General features: G+C 38.4%; 1 protein-coding gene across 2 annotated transcripts in view; it reads left to right on the forward strand.

Annotated features, from left to right (window-relative positions):
* Positions 1–24,286, forward strand: part of LOC124401024 (glutamate receptor ionotropic, kainate 2-like) — a 39,493-nt gene extending 15,207 nt beyond the window's left edge. Inside the window, exons 2-16 of one of the 2 annotated variants that reach the window (XM_046872919.1) lie at positions 34–201; positions 829–1,089; positions 1,519–1,700; positions 3,132–3,185; positions 4,836–5,009; positions 11,285–11,428; positions 14,171–14,278; positions 14,412–14,525; positions 15,338–15,544; positions 19,021–19,244; positions 20,071–20,189; positions 21,430–21,647; positions 21,778–22,003; positions 22,125–22,375; positions 23,583–24,286. In XM_046872919.1, the coding sequence (XP_046728875.1) occupies positions 34–201; positions 829–1,089; positions 1,519–1,700; positions 3,132–3,185; positions 4,836–5,009; positions 11,285–11,428; positions 14,171–14,278; positions 14,412–14,525; positions 15,338–15,544; positions 19,021–19,244; positions 20,071–20,189; positions 21,430–21,647; positions 21,778–22,003; positions 22,125–22,375; positions 23,583–23,747 (2,615 nt within the window). In that variant the 3' untranslated portion in view covers positions 23,748–24,286. The remainder of the gene's footprint in view (positions 1–33; positions 202–828; positions 1,090–1,518; positions 1,701–3,131; positions 3,186–4,835; positions 5,010–11,284; positions 11,429–14,170; positions 14,279–14,411; positions 14,526–15,337; positions 15,545–19,020; positions 19,245–20,070; positions 20,190–21,429; positions 21,648–21,777; positions 22,004–22,124; positions 22,376–23,582) is intronic. The other variant, XM_046872920.1, reaches the window with a different exon arrangement.
* Positions 24,287–25,085: the final 799 nt, after the last annotated feature.

A 25,085-nucleotide genomic window follows, 5' to 3' on the forward strand; every position in this document is an offset into this window, starting at 1 on the left:
CACTGTATCCCCTGGATTTGTTTTCTCCTTCAGGAGGGATTTTTGAGTCCATCGAGAGCGGCCCATCAGGTGCAGAGGAATTGGCCTTCAAATTCGCCTTGAACACCATCAACAGGAACCGCACGCTGCTGCCCAACACCACGCTCACCTACGACATCCAGAGGATCAATGTCTTCGACAGCTTCGAGGCCTCCAGGAAAGGTGGGGGAGGGGAAGGGCTTTACATCTACATCAGTACAGAGTCTGGAGTCCATCGCTTTTTTTATTATAAATCCCAGAATGCACCAGAGCCTTAATACTTTCTCCACCTTTTCTTTTCTCTGCATTTTCTATTGTTTTTTTGTTTCCCCTTTCATTATTTCTTTCTCTTTTTTATATATGTTGTGTATATATATCAAATAAAACAAATGTATGCAAAATGCCTTTGATAATTTTTTTTTTTTTACAAAACAACTGTTTTCTTTTTTTTCTGCCTTTTGTTATATATAAAAATTTCTTTTAAAACTTATTTTTACTTTTTGTAAATGTTTTCATTTGTTGTTTTTTTTAAACAATTCAAATTTTTTTAAATAACACTTAGTTTTTTCTTTTCTTTTCTTTTCTTTTCTTTTCTTTTCTTTTCTTTTCTTTTCTTTTCTTTTCTTTTCTTTTCTTTTTTAATGCATACATTGTAAAGAAAATAGTCTGTGATCACTTTTTCTGGTCAGATATTACAGACCACCTTTTCCTTTAGCTCCGCCCACTACGCATTACTACTTGTTTTATGACCTACCATTTTTTATAGCGTCGATAATACATTTTTTTTAATCATGACTGCACTTTTCTCAGCAGCTTGTGAGCAGCTCTCATTAGGGGTGGCGGCCATATTCGGACCATCGCACAGTTCCTCGGCCAATGCAGTGCAGTCCATCTCTAATGCACTGGGTGTGCCACATATCCAGACCCGATGGAAACACCAGGTTTCGGATAACCGTGACTCTTTCTACGTCAGCCTGTACCCGGACTTCTCGTCCCTTAGCCGTGCCATCCTGGAGCTGGTGTACTTCTTCAGGTGGGAGACGGTTACGGTGGTGTACGACGACAGTACGGGTGAGTAGGAGATGCAGCGTTGAGAACGGACGTGGAAAAAACACGTGAGGACGAAAAGACACGTGAACACAAGGAACAATGAATATATTAAATCATATAATTTAATTAATATTAAATTATATTATATTAACAATTTATATAATTTATTAATAATGATAAAAAATATAATTAAATATTATATTATTATATTATATTGTATTTTTATAATTTGAATCATTTTAAATATATTTATAATATAAATATATTGATGATTGAATAGTTTTTTTTGTTGTTGTTGTTGAAGTAAAATGACCTCGATACTGAAGGCTCTCTGCAGTTGAATATCACTCAAGGTGAATGTGTGTGGAATGTATAAACACCTGAACTGCGCTCTCTCTTTTTCTCTCTCTCCCTCTCTTTCTCTTTCTCTCCCTTTGTCTCGCTCTGTAGGTTTGATTCGTCTGCAGGAGCTGATCAAAGCTCCCTCTCGATACAACATCCGGCTGAAAATCCGCCAGCTCCCTGCTGAGACGAAGGACGCCAAACCGCTGCTCAAAGAGATGAAAAAAGCAAAAGAGTTCCATGTGATCTTCGACTGTGGCCATGAGATGGCTGCGTGGATCATCAAGCAGGTCTGAGTGATCTCCTCTCTCCACGCCTTCTATCACTCTATCCCTCTTTTCTCACCGCTCCCTCTCGTTCCCTCTTTCTCTCTCCCTCTTGAGGAATGATGTGCTTCTCTCTCTCTTTCTAAGTAAGAAAGAAAGAAACAAAAACTAACAAATAAACAAATTAATAAACCAATAAAATAAAGAAGAAAGAAAGTAAGAAAGAAAGAAAGAAAGAAAGAAAAAGAAAGAAAGAAAGAAAGAAAGAAAGAATGAAAGAAATAGATAGATAGATAGATAGATAGATAGATAGATAGATAGATAGATAGATAGATAGATAGATAGATAGATAGAAGGGTGGATGGATGGAGTAAGAAAGAAAGAGTGAAATAAAGATGAAAACTAAGTAAGAAAGAAAGAAAGAAAGAAAGAAACTGATCATATATACATAGTTAGATAGACAGAGATAAACCGACAGACAGACAGACAGACAGACAGACAGACAGACAGACAGAGAGACAGACAGACAGACAGACAGATAGATAGATAGATAGATAGATAGATAGATAGATAGATAGATAGATAGATAGATAGATAGACAGTGGGACAGACAGACAGACAGATACAGGCGGACGGACGGACGGACGGACGGACGGACGGACGGATGGATGGATGGATGGATAGATTTAATAATGATGCCAGACAGCACTTTTTAACACTTCGGAGTCTCAGAGGTGTTCAGGTGGATTTGAGATCTGATGACTGAGACGGTCGTAGCAAATGAGTCACATCATTCATTATGCTCATTAAACCGTTCAATCAATACCCCTATTGATCTGCAGCGCTTCAGCCCTGAACGAGGGCAAGTGGAGCCGATCCATGCTGGAGCAACATTCTAATCTCACAGACACTAAAGTGTTGGGACGCCTGGCTTTTCCAGCCATGTGGATCTTCTTCAAACTGTTCCCACATCATTAGAGATTGTTTTCCAGCATGGCTACAGTTCCTTTTTCAGCGCCATGCAATTTTGTCTGGACGATGAAGTGTATATCTGAGCTCTTTAAGCGCTAGAGAACTAAACACTTGTCTGGAGTTTCAGCTCTCATGGAACGACCTGCCCAGTCACCACACCTAAATCCTATTAAACTGCTCTGGGATAAAGTGGATTGGAAAGAAATCTCCAGCTAGTAAAGAGCACCTTTTGGAAAGTTTTACAAGATGCACGGCAAAGTATTTCAGCTGAATTAAACGTTACGATAAAGGAGATTAATATCCTTTATCATATAAATATATGTTGTGGTTAAATATGATTCAATACCGATGAGTACAAAGTGTCCATTTATTTTAAATTTTTGGAGTCTACAGTGTTACAGAGCAAGAAGCTGCTGCTTCAGTCCATGTGCACATGAGAAGTGTGTGATTTTGTGATGTGTTGTGTTGTGTTGTGTTGTAAAGGCTCTCTCCATGGGGATGATGACCGAGTATTATCACTACATCTTCACAACACTGGTGAGATATGCTTCACACACACACACACACACACACACACACACACACACTGACAATATGACATACATATTTTCTCCATGTTGCAAGAGATACTGCTTTTACTAATTTATCTTTATGTAGTCATACTAATCTATCTATCTATCTATCTATCTATCTATCTATCTATCTATCTGTCTGTCTGTCTGTCTGTCTGTCTGTCTGTCTGTCTGTCTGTCTGTCTGTCTGTCTGTCTGTCTGTCTGTCTGTCTGTCTATCTATCTATCTATCTATCTATCTATCTATCTATCTATCTATCTATCTTTTCTTTCCTTTCTTATTTTGTCATTACTTCCTTTATTCCTTCCTTCATTCCCTCCTTACTCCCACACGCACCTCCTTATTTTTTTATTTTTGTTTGTTTGTTTAATTGTTTGTTTAATTGTTTGTTTAATTGTTTGTTTGATTCTTTCTTTCTTTCTTTCTTTTTCTTTCTTTCTAAAAAAATGTATAAAGGTGGGGAGTAAGAAAAGAAAGAAAGAAAGAAAGAAAGAAAGAAAGAAAGAAAGAAAGAAAGAAAGAAAGAAAGAAAGAAAGAAAGAAAGAAAGAAAGACATTTTCCTGGATCTATTTGTATATTTGATGATAAATATGTGAGACTGAAGAAATCTCATAAGAATTCTTACCCTTTCTGTCTTTCTTTCTTTTCTATTTTTTCATTCCTTCCTTCATTCCTTTCTCATTCCCTTGTTTGTTTGTTTGTTTCTTTTCTATTATTTTTCTTCTGTCCTTCATTTCTTCCTTCCTCCCTCATTCCCTTGTTTGTTTGTTTTTTTGTGTGTGTGTGTGTGTGTGTGTGTGTGTGTGTGTGTGTTTGTTTCTTTCTTTCTTTCTTTGTTTCTTTCTTTATTGTGAGATGGTGGATGGAAATGAAAAATCTGTCTATCTGTCTGTCCCTTGTAACCCAGTCATGTGATATGCATGGGCTTATGGGTAATGTATTTTCTGGCCTATAATCCTGATATTTGATACATTTATTTTATTTTGCTGGTTGCAGGATGTGTGTGTGGATGTCGCTGTAAATAAAGTGACACCTTAAAATAATAATAATAATAATAATAATAATAATAATAATAATAATAATAATTATATAAATGTTATTTTTATTCTTAGAAAACAAAACTGCAGAAGCGCCGATAACCTGCGTGTGAATAATCTCTGAAACACAGGAATGAGCCAACACAAATTAGTTACTGGCCCCATGCGTGTGTGTGGGTTCCTGTGTGTGTGTGTGTGTGTGTGTGTGTGTGCTTGTAGGCTCTCCAGCTCTTTTTGCTGTAAAACATGGCCGTCCTTGAAGGGCGTTCAGTAATCATGCCAGCTACCTCGGCCTGCCAGACTACATTCTCTCACATTTATTTTCCTCTCAGCACACACACACACACACACACACACACACACACACTACTACTCTTTGCCTTACAGGTCTTTCCAGATATATGTATATATCATTAAATCACATGTATATTTGATATATACTGTATCTGACTCTTATACACACTATTTTATTGTTTACCTCATAATGTGTTTATTTACTTCTCACACTGTTGTCTGTTCCGATTGTCATTATTTCTGAGTAGTAAATATCCAAATCGATTCTCATGATTATTGCAGGACTTGTTCGCATTAGACATGGAGCCGTACCGCTACAGCGGCGTGAACATGACCGGCTTTCGGATCTTGAACACCGAGAGCGCTCAGGTGTCCTCCATCGTCGAGAAGTGGTCCATGGAGAGACTCCAGGCCCCTCCGAAACCCGATTCGGGACTGCTGGACGGATTTATGACGGTGAGACGTGAGGAACAAAAAGCGGTATTGCCTCGTGTCACCGGACGTTGCGTTTACTGCTTAATCGATATCGTTTTAAACCGCAGCGTGTATATCAGTCCCAGGGAGGTTTTTGCTTCCATCGGTTTTGCATAGTAAACAGGCGATCGAGCCACAGGGGAAACGTGCGCGTGCTTAATTTGGCCGCGTTCACACGCGCAACGCACCGTCCCTGCAGGTGACTGATGTCGGAGCCGAGGTCGCCGCATGATGCCAGAAGTAATGACCGTTTATCGTCTCTGCCTTTCAGTCTCACGCTCCATAAAGAGACTTTCTAACAAATTAGGGGGAGGGAAAGAGAGAGTGAGAGGGGGAGAGAATTGAAACATGTGGTCACATGACATACCCAGTATGGTCAAGAGTTTGTGGACACCTAGGCATTTGCATGTGCTTTTCACATTTATTCCTCATACGCTGTTCTAATCCTCCACTCTACTGGGAAGATGTTCCACAGAGATTTGTGAACGTTGATGTAGGTCAGGGTTCAATGCATTCAGTATGGTTCAGAGCTCTACATCACACCACTCAAGATCTTCCTCTCCCTCCAACCCATGTAAGTCAGGTTTAGACATCCTTGAGAATTGTGTGCCTCCAAGTTTATGGGGAACCATTTGAGGATGAACTACTGCACATATGGCTGGAAATGTCCAAATACTTTTGCCCAAATAGTGTATATAAATAGATCTTTTGCTCACTCGATATAAACGCCTCCTTTTTTCCGGAGGCAGGAATGATATATGTTCCGAATCTGACGGATTAAAGCCTGACACAGATCCAGATGTTGAGACAGTTAATGGCGAAAATTTTTTATCACCTTTGTGTGTGTGTGTGTTGTGTGTGTGTGTGTGTGTGTGTGTGTTGTGTGAGATCCAATAACACCATCTATCCAGTTTGGATTCTGCTGTGTCTAAAACCTCAGACCTTTGCCTTTAGCATGACACACACACACACACACACACACAAACACACACAGGGTCCTGACAATCATCTCAATAGTGCTCCGCTGCCAGAGATGCGGTGTTGCCGTGGAAACGGCAGCTGGTGCGGTGACCAGCCGGAGCTCGTTCGCAGCAATTCTAGCCCATCCATCAACGCTGCGATTTATTGCTGTCTGGAAGCTTCCTGCACGAGCGGACGGCGGCGAGAAGACACGTCTCCAGCAGTTTTGCTCGTCAGAAAAAGTTCAGTCGAGAAGTTGTTTTTTCTGTCATCTTGACAAAATGCCGAACGATTATTTAATCCCACCAGCCAGCCAATGCCACATCTTTAAAATACACCATCTAACTTGTACACGGTGTGATCAAAAGTATTTGGACACCCGACTTATGCGGTTCTTCCCCAAACTGTTACTACAAACTCGGAAGCACACAATTCTACAAGATGTTTCCAGGTGCGGTGAAGATAAATTTTCCCCTCACTCGAACAAGGAGACCCGAACCCACACACTCTTGATGCTGAATCCAAAATCTAATTGAACACTTTTATCAGTGGAGAAAAAAACTATAAAACATAAGTGGAATGGGATTTTTGTTTAGGTGTCCACATACTTTTGCCCATGTCGTTTATCTCCCGGATCTCAATCACATCTCACGCACATCTCGAATGAACCCCAAGACCAGAAACATTCAAATTTCAGTGTAAATTTTAATCGCTGCATCGTGATGAGATTTCAAAGTGAAAGGTCAAAACACGTTTATGAAATATTCATCCTGCTTTCGGGAATCACGCGCCGGGAAAAAGAGCAAGATTCTCTTTTCAATGCGTTTCAGCAGGAAAAATCTGTAACTTTCCTTTTGTGACTTTTTTTTTTTTAAGTAATGTTTGTTGATTTGGCTCCTGCAAAATGAAATAATTACAGAATTATCACATTATAGAGAAGTTTAGAGAGAAATACTACAGTAAAAATGACAGGAGGAAAGAAAGAAAGAAAGAAAGAAAGAAAGAAAGAAAGAAAGAAAGAAAGAAAGAAAGAAAGAAAGAAAGAAAGAACAAAATAAAAACAAAAGAACAAATGATTGGATTGTTGAATGGATGGATGAAAATGAATAGTGTGGATAAACAAACGAATTAATCAATTAATGAATGAATGCAATGAAAGACGGAACGAACGCTGAAAAAATAAATGAATGCAAAATAAAGGAAAGGAATGGATGATTGAATGAATGGAAATAAGGATTAAATGAATGAATGGATGGATGAATGAATGAATGGAGAAAGGAAGAAAGAATCAATGAAAAATAGAAATGAGTGAATGAATAAATGTATGGATGAATGAATGAAAAGAAAGAAAATAAGGATGAACGAGCGAATGGATGAATAAAGAAGTGGAAGGAAGGAAGGAAAGAATTTATGATGGAATTAATGGAAATAAGGAAGAATTAATAAATGATTGAATGAATGAATGAAAATTAAAAAAGAAAGAAAGAAAGAATAGATGAATGAAAAAGGAATTAATTAATTAAGGGATGAATGAATATGTGAAAACAAGGAAAGAAGAATGGATGAAAAAAATCAATAAAAATAAGGAAGAATGAATGAAACAAGGAAATGAGGATGAATGAATAAATGAATAAATTAATGGATGAACAGGAGAAAAAAATCTTCCTTATTCTCTCTTGCCTAATCACAGTCACTGAAAAATTATAAAGTACCTATGATTTCTGCTCCATTCATCTTTTTATTAACAAAGGTCCCCCCCCACATTCTCTCCCTTTCTCTCCCCTTTTTCTCTCTTTCTTTTTGTGTCTCTCTCACACACACACACACCAATACTCGTTTACTTTAAGTAACTTAATGACTCTTAAAAGGGTCCACACTCGTGTACAATTCCATCCACAAATAATGGCCCCGCCAACTGTGGGTGAATGTGATGGACCCCCATTGTATCTTATAATACATATATCATGACTCCTGATAGAGAGAGAGAGAGAGAGAGAGAGAGAGAGAGAGAGAGAGAGAGCATGGTCAAAAAATCTAAGAGCTTGGAGGTCAAGATAAATAGAAAGGCAATTCTATTTTCTTTTGACATCACACACGCACGCACACACACACACACACACACACACACACACACACACACACACACAGACACACGCACACACACTCACACACACACCCACACACGCACGCATGCACTCACACACACACAAACACAATCACACATTGAAATGCAGTCCCTAGTGCTAGAAGAGACGTCTGCAATTACTCCCTCAGGAGCCAGAAGCAATCATTAGCTTAGTAATAGATCTTCACACACTGACAGCTGAACTGCATAAACACACACACGCACACACGCACACACACACACACACACACACACACACACACACACACAGACACACACACACACACTCACACACACACCCACACACGCACGCATGCACTCACACACACACAAACACAATCACACATTGAAATGCAGTCCCTAGTGCTAGAAGAGACGTCTGCAATTACTCCCTCAGGAGCCAGAAGCAATCATTAGCTTAGTAATAGATCTTCACACTGACAGCTGAACTGCATAAACACACACACGCACACACACACACACACACACACACACACACACACACACAATTCTGTCAGTCTCTTTGCACAGTGAATAACTGTGTGTGTGTGTGTGTGTGTGTGTGTGAATGCCTAAATACCAGTGATCTGTGTGAGGGATGAGGAGTGGAAGGAACATTGTAAGATCAGCGTCATGGTCACCAGGGCTTTTTCATTTCCCTCCATTTTCATATCTCACAAAGAAAGGAGGAAAGAAAGAAAGAAAGAAAGAAAGAAAGAAAGAAAGAAAGAAAGAAAGAAAGAAAGAAAGAAAGAAAGAAAGAAAGTAGGAAAGATCGGTGGATAGATGGATGGATGGATGGATGGATAGATGGATGGATGGATGGATGGATGGATAGATGGATGGATGGATGGATGGATAAAACTGTACGTCACTCAGGAAAATGCGTTTGTCAGATATTTTAAATATAATAATAATATTAAAAAAGATTTTCTGCCTTTAAACTTTTGCCAGTTTGATCATCTGCTGTATTTTAGTTACAGAAAACGGATTATTTTTTAATTACTGTGGATCAAACGGATGAAAGGGAGATATTGAGGACTGAGAAAATCGCGCTCGGGGCTACAGAACAGCATTGGATGTTGATCAGAAGAAGCAAACTGGCGTCAATCCACACTTTAAGATCTGAGATCTGACAAACACACAGGCATTATATGGACACGTGTTTGTGGACATTATGTGATTGGACTGAGCTGGACATTTAATTCCACAACACGTCCCTATCAGTTTATAGAGTCATCTCCATTCTTCTGGGAAGATGTTCCACTAGCTGCCGGAGTAGAGATCTGTGGCTTATTAAAAATTCATCCCGAAGTTGTTCGAAAGAAAGAAAGAACACACATACATAAATACAAACAAAAGAAATAAAGAAATGCTATAGGAAGGAAGAAAGAAAGAAAGAAAGAAAGAAAGAAAGAAAGAAAGAAAGAAAGAAAGAAAGAAAGAAAGAAAGAATTAATAAAAATTAATTAGTGAATGAACAAATTAATGAATGAATGAATGAATAAAAAGATGGAAAGAAAGTACGGCTGTATGGATGAATAAATGAAGTAAGGAATGAAGTAAGGAATAAATTAATTGAAATAAGTAAAGATGAATGGATGATTGAATTAATACAAATATGGACAAATGAATGTATGAATGAATGAATGAATTATTGTAAATAAAAAAGAAATAAAGAATGGTTGAATAGATAATGGAATTAAAAGAGAGTGAATGAATGAATGAATGAATGAATGAATGAATGAATGAATGCCTAATCTCCATTCTTCTTTAAAGATGTTAGAGCTTATGAAAGTCATCCCGAAGATGTTCGATACAGAGAAAGAAAGAAAGAAAGAAAGAAAGAAAGAAAGAAAGAAAGAAAGAAAGAAAGAAAGAAAGAAAGAAAGAAAGAAAGAAAGAAAGAATAAAAATGAATTAGTAAATAAACAAATGAATGAATGAATAAAAAGAAAGAAAGAAAAAAGTATGGATGTATGGATGAATAAATGAAGTAAGGAAGAAATGACGAATAAATTAATTAAAATAAGTAAAGATGAATAGATGATTAAATTAATGAAAATAAGGACAAATGAATGAATGAATGAATGAATTATTGTAAATATAAAAGAAAGAAAGTAAGAAAAATGGATGAATAGATAATGGAATTAAGAGAGAGTGAATGAATGAATGAATGAATGAATGAATGAATTAATTAATTAATTAATGCGTAATCTCCATTCTTCTTTGAAGATGTTAGAGCTCATGAAAGTCATCCGAAGATGTTCGATACAGGAAAGAAAGAAAGAAAGAAAGAAAGAAAGAAAGAAAGAAAGAAAGAAAGAAAGAAAGAAAGAAAGAATTGATGAAAATGTAAATGAGTAAATGAACAAATGAATGACTGAATAAATAAAAAGAAAGAAGGTATGGGTGAATGGATGAATGAATGAATGGAAGGAAGAAAGGAAGGAATGATGAATAAATTGAATGAAAATAAGTTGATGAATGTATAAATGAATGAATTAATAAATGAACGAAAGAATAAATGAATGAATGAACAAATTAAATGGATGAATGAATGAATGAATGAAGGAATAGATACATAAATGAATGAATTAATAAATAAATGAAAGAATGAATGAATGAATGAATGAATAAATAAATAGAAGAAAGGAAGGAACGAATGATGAATAAATTGAATTAAAATATGTAAAGATGAATGGATGAATGAACGAATGAACAGAAGAATGAATGGATGAATGAATGAATGAATGGATGAATAAATGTGTAATCTTTATTCTTCTGGGAAGATGCTCCATTAGATGTTGTGCTTGTAGAGATTTGTGGCTCAATACAGTCAGGTGTCCCAATACTTTTGTCCAAATAGTTAATGTTTGCACTCACAAATTGCTTTGAGTTGATTGTGAAGGCTGTATGCAGGTGTATATAAACACATATATAAACACGGTGTAAACAGGAAAACGGTGTCCTCGTAAAAATCAGCAAACGCGAAATGTAAATATATAAAAAAATAAATCCAATTGAATAAATTGAATTACTAAATAAATGTTCAGACATAAATTAGATACATTTGATGTATTTATGCCTCTGGGATGTGTGTGTGTGTGTGTGTGTGTGTGTGTGTGTGTGTGTGTGTGTGTGTGTGTTGTGTGTGTGTGTGTGTTCACAGACAGATGCGGCTCTGATGTATGATGCAGTGCATGTTGTCGCAGTAGCGGTGCAGCAGGCGCAGCAGCTCACCGTCAGCTCTCTCCAGTGCAACCGACACAAGCCCTGGCGGCTCGGAGGGAGGTTCATGAGCCTCATTAAAGAGGTATACACACACACAGACACACACACACACACACACACACACACACACATACTGTTTATACTATATTTAGATTGTACAGAACTATTTCAGAACCCTAGACTTTTTAAAAAATAAGATTGTAATCAATATTTGATCAAACTGTTGTGTAATAATTCGGGGAAAGAAAAGTGCAGAAATCACTTGAACAATGAAGCATGAAAACCCGAGCGAGAAGCAGCAGATGAGATAATAAAAAAAAAAAACCTTCATCATCATCATCATCATCATCATCGTCATCATCCCCATCATCGTCATCATCATCGTCATCATAGAGAACGAACCGTGAGACCAACTTTGAGGTGAAAGGTGAGACACACACTCACACACACACACACACACACACACACACACACACACTTATATTCAGTGTATGGACAAACATTTATGGACATCTGAGCATAAAACTTTACTAACACTGAATTTGCTGTTCTAATAACCTCCACTCTTCTGGGATGAAGATGAAGATGAAGATGAAGCAAGGAAGAAGAGAAGGAGAGAAGGAAAGAAATAAGGAGAGAAGGAAGGAAGGAGAGAAGGAGAGAGGAAGAAAGGAAGGGAGGAGAGAAGGTAGGAGAGAAGAAGAGAATGAATGAAGGAAGGAGAGAAGGAAGGAAGGAAGGAAGGAAGGAAGGAAGGAAGGAAGGAGATAAGGAAGAGAAGAAGGAAGGAGAGAAGGAAGGAATGAGAGAAGGAAGGAAGGAAGGAGAAAAGGAAGGAAGGAGAGAAGGAGAAAAGAAACGAAGGAAGGAAGGAGAGAAGGAAAGAGGGAAAGAAGGAAGGAAGAAAGGAAAGAAGGAAGGAAGAAGGGAAGGAAGGAAGGAAGGAAGGAAGGAAGGAAGGAAGGAAGGAAGGAAGGAGAGAATGCACTGTAAAGTAAAGTCAGGTACTGATGAATGTGATGTGAGGAGGTCTGGAGTGCAGCGTGTTCTAGAGGATTTAAAGCTCTACAGCAGGCCACTGAAGATCTTTTGTTCCTACCCATAGATCTTCATGGAGCTGAGTTTGTGCACAGGCACATTGTCGTTCTGGAACAGGTTTGGGCACATACAGCTGGAAAAGGCAGGTGTCCCAATACTTTTGGTCATTAAGTTTACAGCACAGTGAAACTTTTTTCATGCATAAGAACGCACAAATCAGCCTTGATCTAGGGATCTGGATCTACAAATCTCCACAAGCACACTTCAGAATCTAGTGGAACATCTCCCCAGAATAGTGAAGGTTATTTTACCACTAAATGGAGGATTGGATGCGGAACGAGACGTCGTAAAAGTGCGTATGTTCAGTTGTGTGACATCCCCTGCACCTGATGCTATCACGCTCTATTGCCCCCAAACCCCGTCCTCGTGCTGGTTGAACTTCAACCTCTTCTTCTTTTGTCCCTCTCTGCCCAGTCCTCCGACAGCTTTGAAGTCAGACTTCAGAAAGAGACGCTTTCCGAGAAAACGAATGCAGACGCTGCTTTTAAAGTGCAATGCTGCTCTACGGATGTCGGCGTGATGCACACCGACAGATTATGCTTTTGATCATAGATTTATCACCAGGAGGAGAGATAGAGAGACAGAGAGAGAGAGAGAGACAGAGAGAGAGAGACAGAGAGAGCATACGCCATTTACCGATCACTCTCATACTGTGCGTCTCTCTTTTTTTTCTTTTATTTGTGGAATGATTGAAATTACATATACATTCGTTTGTATGAGGACAGTGTGACAGCAGTGAAGTGGACTGCATCAAGGATCGGCTCTGAGCCCTTTCCTGTTTGCAGTGGTGATGGACAGGTTGACGGACGAGGTCAGACAGGAGTCTCTGTGGACTATGATGTTTGCGGATGATATTGTTATTTGTGGTGAGAGTTGGGAGAGACGACGATGGACAGGATTAGAAATGAGTTTATTAGAGGGACAGCGCATGTAGGACGTTTTGGTGACAAGGTGAGGGAGGTGTGATTGAGATGGTTTGGACATGTGCAGAGGAGGGACATGGGGTATATCAGTAGGAGAATGCTGAGGATGGAGCCGCCAGGAAGGAGGAAAAGAGGAAGACCAAGGAAGAGGTTTATGGATGTGGTGAGGGAAGACATGCAGGTAGTCTGGGTGAAAGAGGCAGATGTAGAGGACAGGGGGGGTATGAAGACGGATGATCCGCTGTGGCGCCCCCTAATATGAGAAGCCGAGAGAAGACGAAGAAGAAGCAGAAGAAGAAGAAGAAGAGGAAGAAGAAGAAGAAGAAAACATATGGATTCGTTTGCCGAAAGTATTGGGACGGCCGTCTTTTCCAGCCATGCTTGGTTGATCTTCAAAGGAAACACAGTACAAAGAAAGAAAGAAACAAAGAAAGAAACAAAAAAACATGAAGGAGTAGGGAAGAAATGAAAAAAGAAAGAAAAAAAGAATTAAACAAACAAACAAACAAACAAAAAGAATGAATGACAAAATAAGGAAGTAAGGAAGGAACGAAGGAAGGAAGGAATAGATAGATAGATAGATAGATAGATAGATAGATAGATAGATAGATAGATAGATAGATAGATAGATAGATAGATAGATAGATAGATAGATAGATAGAGGAGCCGCAGGTACGAGATGATTGTTGTCATTCCCTTCGGTTTGAATGTTATAACTGATGTGTGTGTATTTTTAAATTTTTTATAACGAGTACAGATTTTTTCTTTGAATTATTTACAATTATTTATCGCGTCCCTCAAAGGCTTCATGGGATGGTCTTACAGGCCGCGTTCTTTTCAACAAAACCAACGGTTTGAGAACGGACTTCGATCTAGACGTCATCAGTCTGAAGGAGGACGGACTGGAAAAGGTACCATGTATTTCTAAATTCTTTATTTTTATATATATATATATATATATATATATATATATATATATATATATATATATATATATATATATGAGTATTTTTTTATATATGCGTACGTCTATTTGATCAACAGATTGGCACATGGGAACCTCTGAGTGGCTTAAACATGACAGAGCATCAGAAGAGCAAAGCGAACAATGTCACCAACTCGTTGTCCAACAAATCTCTGAAGGTCGCCACAATCCTGGTAAACGCACACCATCACACATTACTAACACACTCACACAGCACATCAGAGACGTAGCATTTCCTCACGTTTCATCACGATGAGCTGTAACCACAGCAGATCACTTTCATCTTCACCCAAATGTAGTTCTTCCTCAAACTGTTCCCACAAAATCCTGTTTCCACAACAATTATTTATGCTTCATCACTGGAACTTGGAGATCACATGGAGCGAGTTTCATGAGCATCGGGTTCGAAAAGACCTTAAATGACCTGCTGGGATTTATAAACCCTTTTTAATACCTTTGGGGTGGATTTTTCACGCTTACTGCACCCCAGACCTCCTGACCTCAGGAGCACAAATCTCCACAAAAGTGTGCCGCATCTTCCCAGAAGAGTGGAGCTTATTATAACAGTAAATAGATAGATAGATAGATAGATAGATAGATAGATAGATAGATAGATAGATAGATAGATAGATAGATAGATAGATAGATAGATAGATAGATAGATAGATAGATAGATAGATAGAAATGTGATTGTTATGCTGGATCAGGTTTAGTTCAAGTGAAGGGAACAGTTGATGCAAGATGTTCATGCTAAAGACGTTGGTGATGTTCCTCTTTTTCACACATCTGGCCGTCTCAATACATTTGTCCTCATAGTGAATAAACTGTTACTGAGCACTATTTCATTTAAACCCGCATTATAAAAGCTTTTATTTTCTCCCACACAAAGAAAAGGTCCTTCTGAGTTCCTCTCTAATTGTTCCCAGAATAATAGAGTTAAGCTTGAAGATCTTCTCTCATTTCTCTTTCATTATCTCCTGCACAGGAAGAGCCGTATGTGATGTTCAAGAAGTCTGATAAACCTCTCTGTGGAAACGACCGATTCGAAGGCTTCTGCGTGGACCTTCTGCGTGAACTCGCCGCTATTCTCGGCTTCCGTTACGAGATCCAGTTGGTAGAGGATGGGAAGTACGGCGCCTTGGAGGAGAGCACGGGACAGTGGAACGGCATGGTGCGAGAACTTATAGACCACGTAAGTTTTTGGTACACTGCCTCCATAAGGTTTGTATGTGCTCTTATTTTGGACATTCCATTCCACACCTAGTCTTCCATTTTCTATTATAATAACGTCCACTCTCCTGGGAAGATGTTCTGCAAGATTTTATGGAAAGTTGTCTCCATAAAATGTGTTCAATATGATGAGGTCTGAGCTCTATAGCAGGACACAAGATCTTTCCCTCAAACCTATGCAAACTTTATCTTCATAGAGCTGTTTTTTTGCACATGGGCATTGTCATGCTAGAGCAGGTTTGGCTTAAATGAAGAAAACATTTTCTGCTACTATATTGAATCCAAAGATCTTTTCTACAAGTGTGTGCCTCCAAACATTCTTAGGAGGAACCTCATATGGCGTATATATGGAAAGTAATTGCTGTCAACTTCCCATGTTGTTTTATCAGAGGGCTTTGTAGCAATGTCAGACCAAAATAACCGCTCAGAGATCAAGTGTGAGGTGATCCTGGCCCCATCCCAAAGAAACCCGAGCGTGGGCTTGATTTCAGAGAGAAACCCGAGCCACGAGGTCAATACTCAACTGAAGGACAGAGAAGCAGAAATGTGATGCGGATGAATGAACGACGTAAACAAATGGGATACTTTCAAACTGTTTTTTTTCTGTTTTTCCAAAAGATCATTCGGATTTTTCATTGGATTTAGAAAGGATTTTCAGGCGTATGTTTTCAACCCTGCATTTTCCTGAGTTGTTTCTTTTTTTTTGCAAGCCTCCACTTTATCCTGTAGCTGTTGTGCTTCCTCGGAATCAGGAAGAAAAATCCAACTTAACTCAACCTCTTGCAGGTTTATGCTAATAAGGTGGAGGAGGCACCGGGAGACCACGGTGAAGTCTGGACCACTTGTTGGTTCTCGGTCTGTGGTTTCTCAAGTGCCACAAGGAATTTCAAGCAGGTCTAAGGTGTGGAAGAGAAGGAAGGAAGGAAGGAAGGAAGGAAGGAAGGAAGGAAGGAAGGAAGGAAGGAAGAAACAAAAGAATAAAGGAATGAGAGAGGAGGGAATAAAGGAATGAATGAAAAAATAGAAAAGAAAGAAAGAAGGAAACAAACAAACAAACAAGGGAATGAGAACGTTTTTGGAACTTTATTACACAGATGACCTCCATTCTTCAGAACAAATGTATCACCCTAAATGGAAATATTAAGCAGCCATAACGGATGCAGTACTTCTCCGACACGTTTCCGCAACTCTCACGTGATTACACAAGACGTCTTTGGATGCTGTAGCATGAAAGTTTCCCTTTCAGACGAAAAAGAAGTTCCAAAACGGTTCCAACAGTATTGGAACATCTTCTCAGAAAGGTGGGGGGTTTACTATAAGAGCAAATTCCACTCATTGTGTCTACAAATTTGTCCATATAGTAATTTTGAAGTTCTTAACATCTCAAGAAGATAAACAAACCCCAATAATACCAGGACAAAATCTCCACAAGATATCAGTCCAGATGTTGCCTGTCTGTGTAGTGTACAGTTCACGTTTCTCAATTGGGACGTAAAGGGAACGGTGGCCTCGAGAGTGAATGACAGCTGCAGGAGATGGATGAGAGCGTTGGCAAGCTGTAAGAGCATTGTTAATCCTTTCTCCTGGGACTCTATTAAAGAGACACTGTAGCCAAAGCATGTCCATGTGTAAAAACACTCAATCATCCAACACAGCGAACACTTACTGGAATAAATTAGGCGTGTGATCGGTGTGATAAAACCTGACCCCTTGTGGATTCTTGTTGAAATGACCGCCTACCTTGGCAGCATCATTTATTACTCTCAATAATAATGTTTTTTCATTGGCAAAACTTCAGACTGGTTCAATAAAATTGCAGTACTATACTATATTTTAGATAAATGTGCAGATGCTGAGTACACTAAGTATGTGTACAGTATATGCGAACTATTAGTAATGTATGTATAGTCTAAGCTGAATGTATAGTTATTTATGTGTACTTTTAAGAGTCACCAACAGGTGGAGCCAGATTTCTCTCTTGTGTCATTTTGGCTAATAGACCTGATTCTGATTCTGATGTAGGGCAATATATATGTAGAAAATTAGGGATATAACCATTTATAATATGCAAAATTATAAACAGTCTTCATATGGTGTAGTGTAGAGTTCAGTAGGGTGATGGTGGATGGAAAAAATCTGACCCTGAACCTCCTGTGGAACCTTTAAACATTGCCGAATCTGATTTGTTGTCAATTTGTGTTCATAAAATGACCAAACTTGGAATTGGTATTTTTTTATGACTTAATAAAATGTATTAGGAATCAAATGATGGAATGTGCATGATTTATTGCAGTTCATGGAAGTAGTACAATAAGATTGGTATGGATTTTTGGCCATAACCTTCACTCTTCTGGGAATACAATAGATGTTCCACTAGATTTTGTGGTGATTTGTCAAGATAATACAAAGGTGTTAGTAACACCTGGAGTGCAATCAACATTCCAGTTCATACCAAAAAATTTAAATCAGGTTTATAGCAGGTCACTCGAGATCTTCCAGTCCGTCCAAACTATGAAATATCTTCATGGAGCAGGCTTTGTACATAAGGGCATTTTCATGCTGGAACAGGTTCAGCTCTTCTAGTTCCAATGAAGGGAAAATTTCATGCTTGCACATCCAAAAACGTCCAATCCAATCGCCTACAAGTTTGTGGAAACAGTTTGGAGAGGAACCACATATTTAAAATATAAACAAAAAGAGGAGAAATTAAAAACCTGCAACACAAAACACATTTATTCGTCTTTTCTTTACTTATATATATAAACCAAACTGAACATAGAGCATGAAGACAAAATATTCTTGTAAATTATTTAAAATAATGATAACGTTTTAAATGACTTAAATAATCAGGACACCAAACGGGACCTTCGCTATGTTTCCACACGGATGGTTTTAATTGAGAGATGTGTGCATTTATATATAAATTTTATATATATATATATATATATATATATATATATATATATATATATATATATATAATATATAAGTAAAGAAAAGACGAATAAATGTGTTTTGTGTTTCAGGTTTTTAATTTCTCCTCTTTTTATATATATAAAACTCCACCAAAAAAAACAATTCTTAATCACTAAACAAGCACCAAAATCATGCAATAAGCAACAAAATCCGCCATGATGCACACATCCGCAATGAAAACCATCCGTGTGGAAACATATCAAGGTCCCGTTTGGGGACATATATGAAACTAATATTGATATATATATATATATATATATATATATATATATATATATATATATATATATATATATATATATATATATATATATATAAATGCACACACACACATATATATATATATATATATATATATATATATATATATATATATATATATATATATATATTAGAAGGTTACAATTAACATAAAATTAATATATTTGATGAATTTCTTGTATTTGCTATTGTGTTTGACAGAAGGTGGATCTGGCAGTGGCTCCCTTGGCCATCACATATGTCCGAGAGAAGGTGATCGATTTTTCCAAGCCCTTCATGACTCTCGGAATCAGCATCCTGTACCGCAAACCCAACGGCACCAACCCCGGCGTCTTCTCCTTTCTCAACCCGCTTTCCCCTGATATCTGGATGTATATTCTGCTGGCTTGCTTGGGTGTCAGTTGCGTGCTGTTTGTCATAGCCAGGTAACATGTCAACGTGGGTGAAGAAACCAAACAATATTCTGTCATGAGAGGAAAAATCCTCCAAAAATCCATTCGTTCTTTTCAGTTTGATCGCAAGGCTTTCGAGTCGGGGTCTCGTTATTCCGACGCCCTGAGAAGTGTTGTGGTTGAAGTTGTGTGACTCAGTGTTACTGGCACGATGATACCTAAAAGGAAAAGCCTCGATTGTCACCCAAGCTGGTTCAGAATATGCATAGGACATTTCAATGTATGTGTGGGGTATGATGGGTAAGTTTGGTTTGAATTTTGCATTGATAAAAAGCAAGCTATCTATAAAGAAACACAAAAAACATCAGACACTAAACTTTATTTAAAAAATAATACAAGGAAGCAGCAGTCAAAAACATTTGTGGACACCTGACTCTAAGATTCGTGTGCTTTTTGAACATCCGATTTCACATTATGGCTGGACAAGTCATGTGATCCAGTAGTTTTGTCTGTATAGTGTAGCAAATCATGTTGGATTGTTGGCCAATCAGGAGAGGAAATTGAGTGTGTAGGACACGTTTAAGGTGCTCTGCTTTAGGTTATAAATTCCACGGATTCACAGACAGACGTTCTTAACATTTACGAAAAAATATACTCTGGAGCCTTTAATCATGGTGGATTGGTGGACCATTAAAAAAGTTATTGCAATAAGAGCTACTTGGAGAACAAAGCTTCAGCGGGTGACTATTAAATCGGCTGGAACGACACCGACTTAATAAAAAAATACAAGCTCAGTCAATCCATGTCTCATCTACACCTGTCTAACCACATTTTCTATCTCTTTTTTTCTCTGCATCAGGTTCAGCCCGTATGAGTGGTATAATCCTCATCCCTGTAACCCTGATTCTGACATGGTGGAAAATAACTTCACTCTACTAAATAGTTTCTGGTTCGGAGTTGGGGCTCTCATGCAACAAGGTAGACGCTTCAGCCTGTCCATGCTGTGCTCTTATCTGGCTCACTTTAGCCCAGTTGGCTTCTCTGGGGCCCCCGTCTGGTTTCGAGCTGGTACTACAGGCTGCAAAGGACTCTGTTTAACGCAATAGAGACGTCTCTTTATAACTTAGCTACAGATATTTACTTTTGCATATACATCTTTACGTCCAGCTGGATGAAATGATGTTCTTTTAGGGAGCTACACAGTATAAATCCATGCAAAATCCGTAAATGCTGTTTCCTGGCTAGCATTTGACAGCTCTCGAAAATTACGGCATGTCCCCATTTGCTAGATTACACATCAGACATCAGACATCATACTCTTTTGCATACTCCATGCATACACTTTGATCCAAACTCACAGCACCAGCAGACAAGTTTTAGCTGATCCCTGAGAGTGCATGATAAAGCAGTTTCCAGAGGTCACTCTTTATAGACCCTGGAGAGAATATGGATTTGAATATGGATAAGAAAAAAAAATGAAGGCCCTTAGGGTGTGAATACTGCAGAGTCCCTTGCCACTGTGGTTCGCCCCATAGAGGTCAGTGGGAGGTGGTGACGAGGATTGAAGTTACCTTGGGTGCATGAAAGTAAGACCCAACAAGGTCTCTATTCTATTCTATTCTATTCTATTCTATTCTATTCTATTCTATTCTACATTTATATTAATGACATTTGGTAGACGCCTTTATCCAGAGCGTCGCATTTATACTACTGAATAGTTGAAGGTTAAGGGCCTTGAGCAAGGGCCCAACAATGACAGCTTGTCTGTGTTAAGATTTGAACTCATGACCTTCTGAGGCGAAGTCCAATGTTTTAACTATTGAGTTTAACCCAGTTCTAATATGTCCACTTATGCTTATGGGGGATTTTTTGGGGGTATGTTTGGTCTGTAATCGCCATAGTTTATGTCTAGAAATAACTTTTGAACATATTTGTGTGTATAAAAAAAAAATAATAATTTCAACTAATGGCAAATTCTGTAGGTAAGTGAAAATAAAGCCGGTAAAGATCAAAGTGTATAGTTCTCTAGCACAGATGGAAAAAATGTTGATGTAGAAGATAAATGATGAGGTTTATGATCAAACATTTACACCTAGATGGCGCAAATGGAACCTTCCGGGTAAAATGGTTCACTCCTCACCAAGTCTCCTTTTTAAAAAATCCTTCTTTGCCCTGTCCTGCCAATTGCCCTCCCTCTCCAATGTACTGTCCTCTCCAGGGTCGGAGCTGATGCCCAAGGCTCTGTCTACCAGAATAGTTGGAGGAATCTGGTGGTTTTTCACCTTGATCATCATTTCATCATACACAGCGAACCTAGCTGCCTTCCTCACCGTGGAGAGAATGGAGTCTCCCATCGACTCAGCTGATGACCTGGCGAAGCAGACCAAAATCCCCTATGGTGTCATAGAAGATGGATCTACCATGACATTCTTCAAGGTGCCTCAAGGAGTTCTACTTAGAACAATTCTGCATCCTTTAGATTTAAAGTCAGAACCCTGTCTTGCATCAAAATGAAAGCAAATAATTTGAAAGTGGGTTTTTTTTCTTCTGATTCTCCTTTATGTAGAAGACAAAAATCTCAACTTATGATAAAATGTGGGAGTTCATGAACAGCAGGAGGCAATCGGTGATGGTGAAGAGTGTGGAAGAAGGTATCCAGCGAGTGCTGACGTCTGACTACGCATTCCTCATGGAGTCCACCACGATCGAGTTCGTCACGCAGCGCAACTGCAATCTCACTCAGGTCGGGGGCCTCATCGATTCCAAAGCTTATGGAGTGGGAACACCAATGGGTATGTTATTCAACCTGTGTCTGCAGATCATAGTAGAACTAGACCAAAGAGATCTAGACAAAACATTTAATTTGGGTTCTACAAGATGACTGGCCCCGTACCGATTATTTTGTCCTTATAGGTTCTCCGTACCGAGACAAGATCACTATTGCGATCCTGCAGCTGCAAGAGGAAGGAAAGCTTCACATGATGAAGGAGAAATGGTGGCGAGGAAACGGCTGTCCTGAGGAGGAAAGCAAAGAGGCGAGTGCGCTGGGAGTGCAGAACATCGGGGGCATCTTCATCGTGCTGGCTGCAGGCTTGGTTCTCTCTGTTTTTGTGGCTGTGGGGGAAGTGCTCTACAAGTCCAAACGGAATGCACAGATGGAGAAGGTAAATCTTGTTTGGAAATCATCTCATACGTTTTTATGGTAGGTTCTACCAGGATTTGGATGTAGGATGTTGAATGAGTTAGCGAGTTCACTGACGTTGAGGATGTGAAGAGGTTCAAATGATTTTCCAGTTCATTCCAAAGGTATTAAACAGGGTTTAGAAGGTCAAGGCTGTGAAGGACACTTGAATTTTTCCACTTTAACTTCTAAGCCAAATATTATGCAGTCATAGAATGAGACATTCTCTACATTTACATTTTCTGCATAATGCCCTTTTTTAAAGCAACTTGCAGTTATTTTATATATAAATCTTAAGGGTTAAGAGCTTTGCTCAAGAGCTTCCAAAAAGAAAAAAAAGATCCAACATCTTGACCGCTGAGCTGCTCCTTCCCACTTCAAATCAATTGTATGCTTTGACATTTGTGGGTTGTACAGTAGTTGTGGCCAGGAAAATTTTGTCCAGGAAATCTTCATGGTATTTGTTACCCAGTATACCCAGTGCCTAATGAAAATTTATTCTCTTAAAATGGTATTGTCAATGCCTCTTAAATGGGTCCGTTGACTTCTGTGCTAAAGGTCAGTTCTACTGTTTTTAGTTGTTTTGTCTTCTAATTTTTTTCATAGTCACTCCAAATGCACTCCATCCAGATTCATTAATAAGTATATTGATGAAGAATATGTTAAGCGTCTGGTAGAAAAAAATCAATGTTTGACTCGCAGAAGAATAGACTGGAAAACAATAGACTTTCAGTCTTGCATATTCAATTCAGAGTACAAAGCCTGTCAAAGGTTTTAGAGACACCTAATGGTTTTAGAGACACATGCATGTTCCTTTTGTTAATATGCAACAAGGTAATAGACAAAAACAAAATAATTAGACAGCGGAATGTAAGGGAGAAAGAGTCCAAATTTGACAAAGATATAATTAATTATTAAGACGAAGAACAGAAGAAAAGATGTTACCAGACTGCCCCACACCTACAGTCAAACACGGAGGAACCAACAGAACCAGCATAGCAACCATTCTATACTTCAGCTCCATGTTTTCACAAGTATCCCAGACTACAGTGGCTAATATTAGACTAGGTAAAGTAAGGTAAACTAAGAAGGGTCAATCTATGGAATATGTTTGAATGTAACTAGTTGTTTGAACATAAACCATTAATTCAATCATGTTCAATCATCAGTACTTTCCTCCTTTTCTCCAGCGATCGTTTTGTAGCGCCATGGTGGACGAGCTAACAGTGTCCCTGAAGTGCCAGCGGCGACTCAAACAGAAACCTCAGCCTCCCACCATCGTCAAAACCGAGGAAGTAATAAACATGCACACCTTCAATGACAGAAGACTGCCAGGGAAAGAAACCATGGCTTGAAAGACCATGACATCCCTGCCTCTCTTCCCTCTCATTGAGGTGTGAGAAAGCATGGGGTGAGACACAGAGAGTTTGGGGCAGGAATCAATTTCCGCAATGCCTTCGTGTCCACCTGGACCAAACCCAGCTCTATCATTCTTGGAGATGTTTCCTGTGGAAATCCAAGACAACCTGGAAAAGAGACAGATCCTGTAAAATTTTACAGAAACTGCATAGCGACGATATCACTGGTTGGAAAGTCTCTTGCTACGCCTCACACTGTTAGGAGCATAAGAATGAGATTTTCCTACTTGTTCTTACTGTTACCAATATCCATTCCAGTAGATGTTCTACATCTCCCTGGATGGAGAGCCTCAGAGTTTGAATAGTCACATTTTATAATAGTTCCATTGATCACATTTTGGTTTGTGTTATATATTTGTTTTTAACTCTGATTTATGTAAGAAAGAAACAAAAAAACAGGAGGACGTTGAATGTGACTTTGAGAAAAGAATTTACGTGTATAAAAGATAAAGTTTAAATAAAGCTGATTACATCTACAGAGTATGTGGTTAACGATGCTCCGAGGTGACGTGAGGTGAGGTGGAACCGGTTTATAAGTGATCACGTATTTACAACGAAACAGGTTACTAACCATTCAACAGATTTAAATTTAATGGTGCAGTAGCTGTTTTTTTTTTTTATTGTATTGACATTCTATTCCACATTTACTCCCCATTTGCTTTTATAAAAACAAATACTTTTCTGGGAAGATGTTCCAGTACAACCCCAAATCCAAAAAAATTGAGACGTTGTGTAAAATGTAAATAAAAACAGAATGCAATGATTTGCCAATATTACCAACCCATATTTTATTCACAATACAGCATAAAAACATACAAAAATTTTAAACTGAGAATTTTTCTTTCTTTTTTTTTTTAGGAAAAAATAAGGTCATTTTAAATTTGTTGGCAACAAATGTTTGAAAAAAATAAGTGTTATGGAAGATTGGGTAGAAATAGTGGATCGTAGAGAAGTCTCTCAGAAGTAAAAATGGATGGAGCTTTACCAATCTGTGTAAAGACTACTGTGGAAATCGGAGAACAATTTCAGAATAATGTTCCTCAACATGCCATTGCAAAACAGTCTAATATGCAATCATGTACAGTACATGATATCGTCAAAAGTTTCAAAGAATCTGGAGAAACCTCTGTGCACATGGGACAAGGGGAAAATCAATATTGGTTGCTTGTGACCTTTGGGCTCTCAATTCATTTAAAACAGTCATGATTCTGTAATGGAAATCGCCTCATGGGCTCATAAACACCTCTAGAAATCATTGTCTGTGAACACAGTTTT

The sequence above is a fragment of the Silurus meridionalis genome, chromosome 18, assembly GCF_014805685.1.
Source record: "Silurus meridionalis isolate SWU-2019-XX chromosome 18, ASM1480568v1, whole genome shotgun sequence".
In the NCBI taxonomy this organism is placed as follows: Eukaryota; Metazoa; Chordata; class Actinopteri; order Siluriformes; family Siluridae; genus Silurus; species Silurus meridionalis.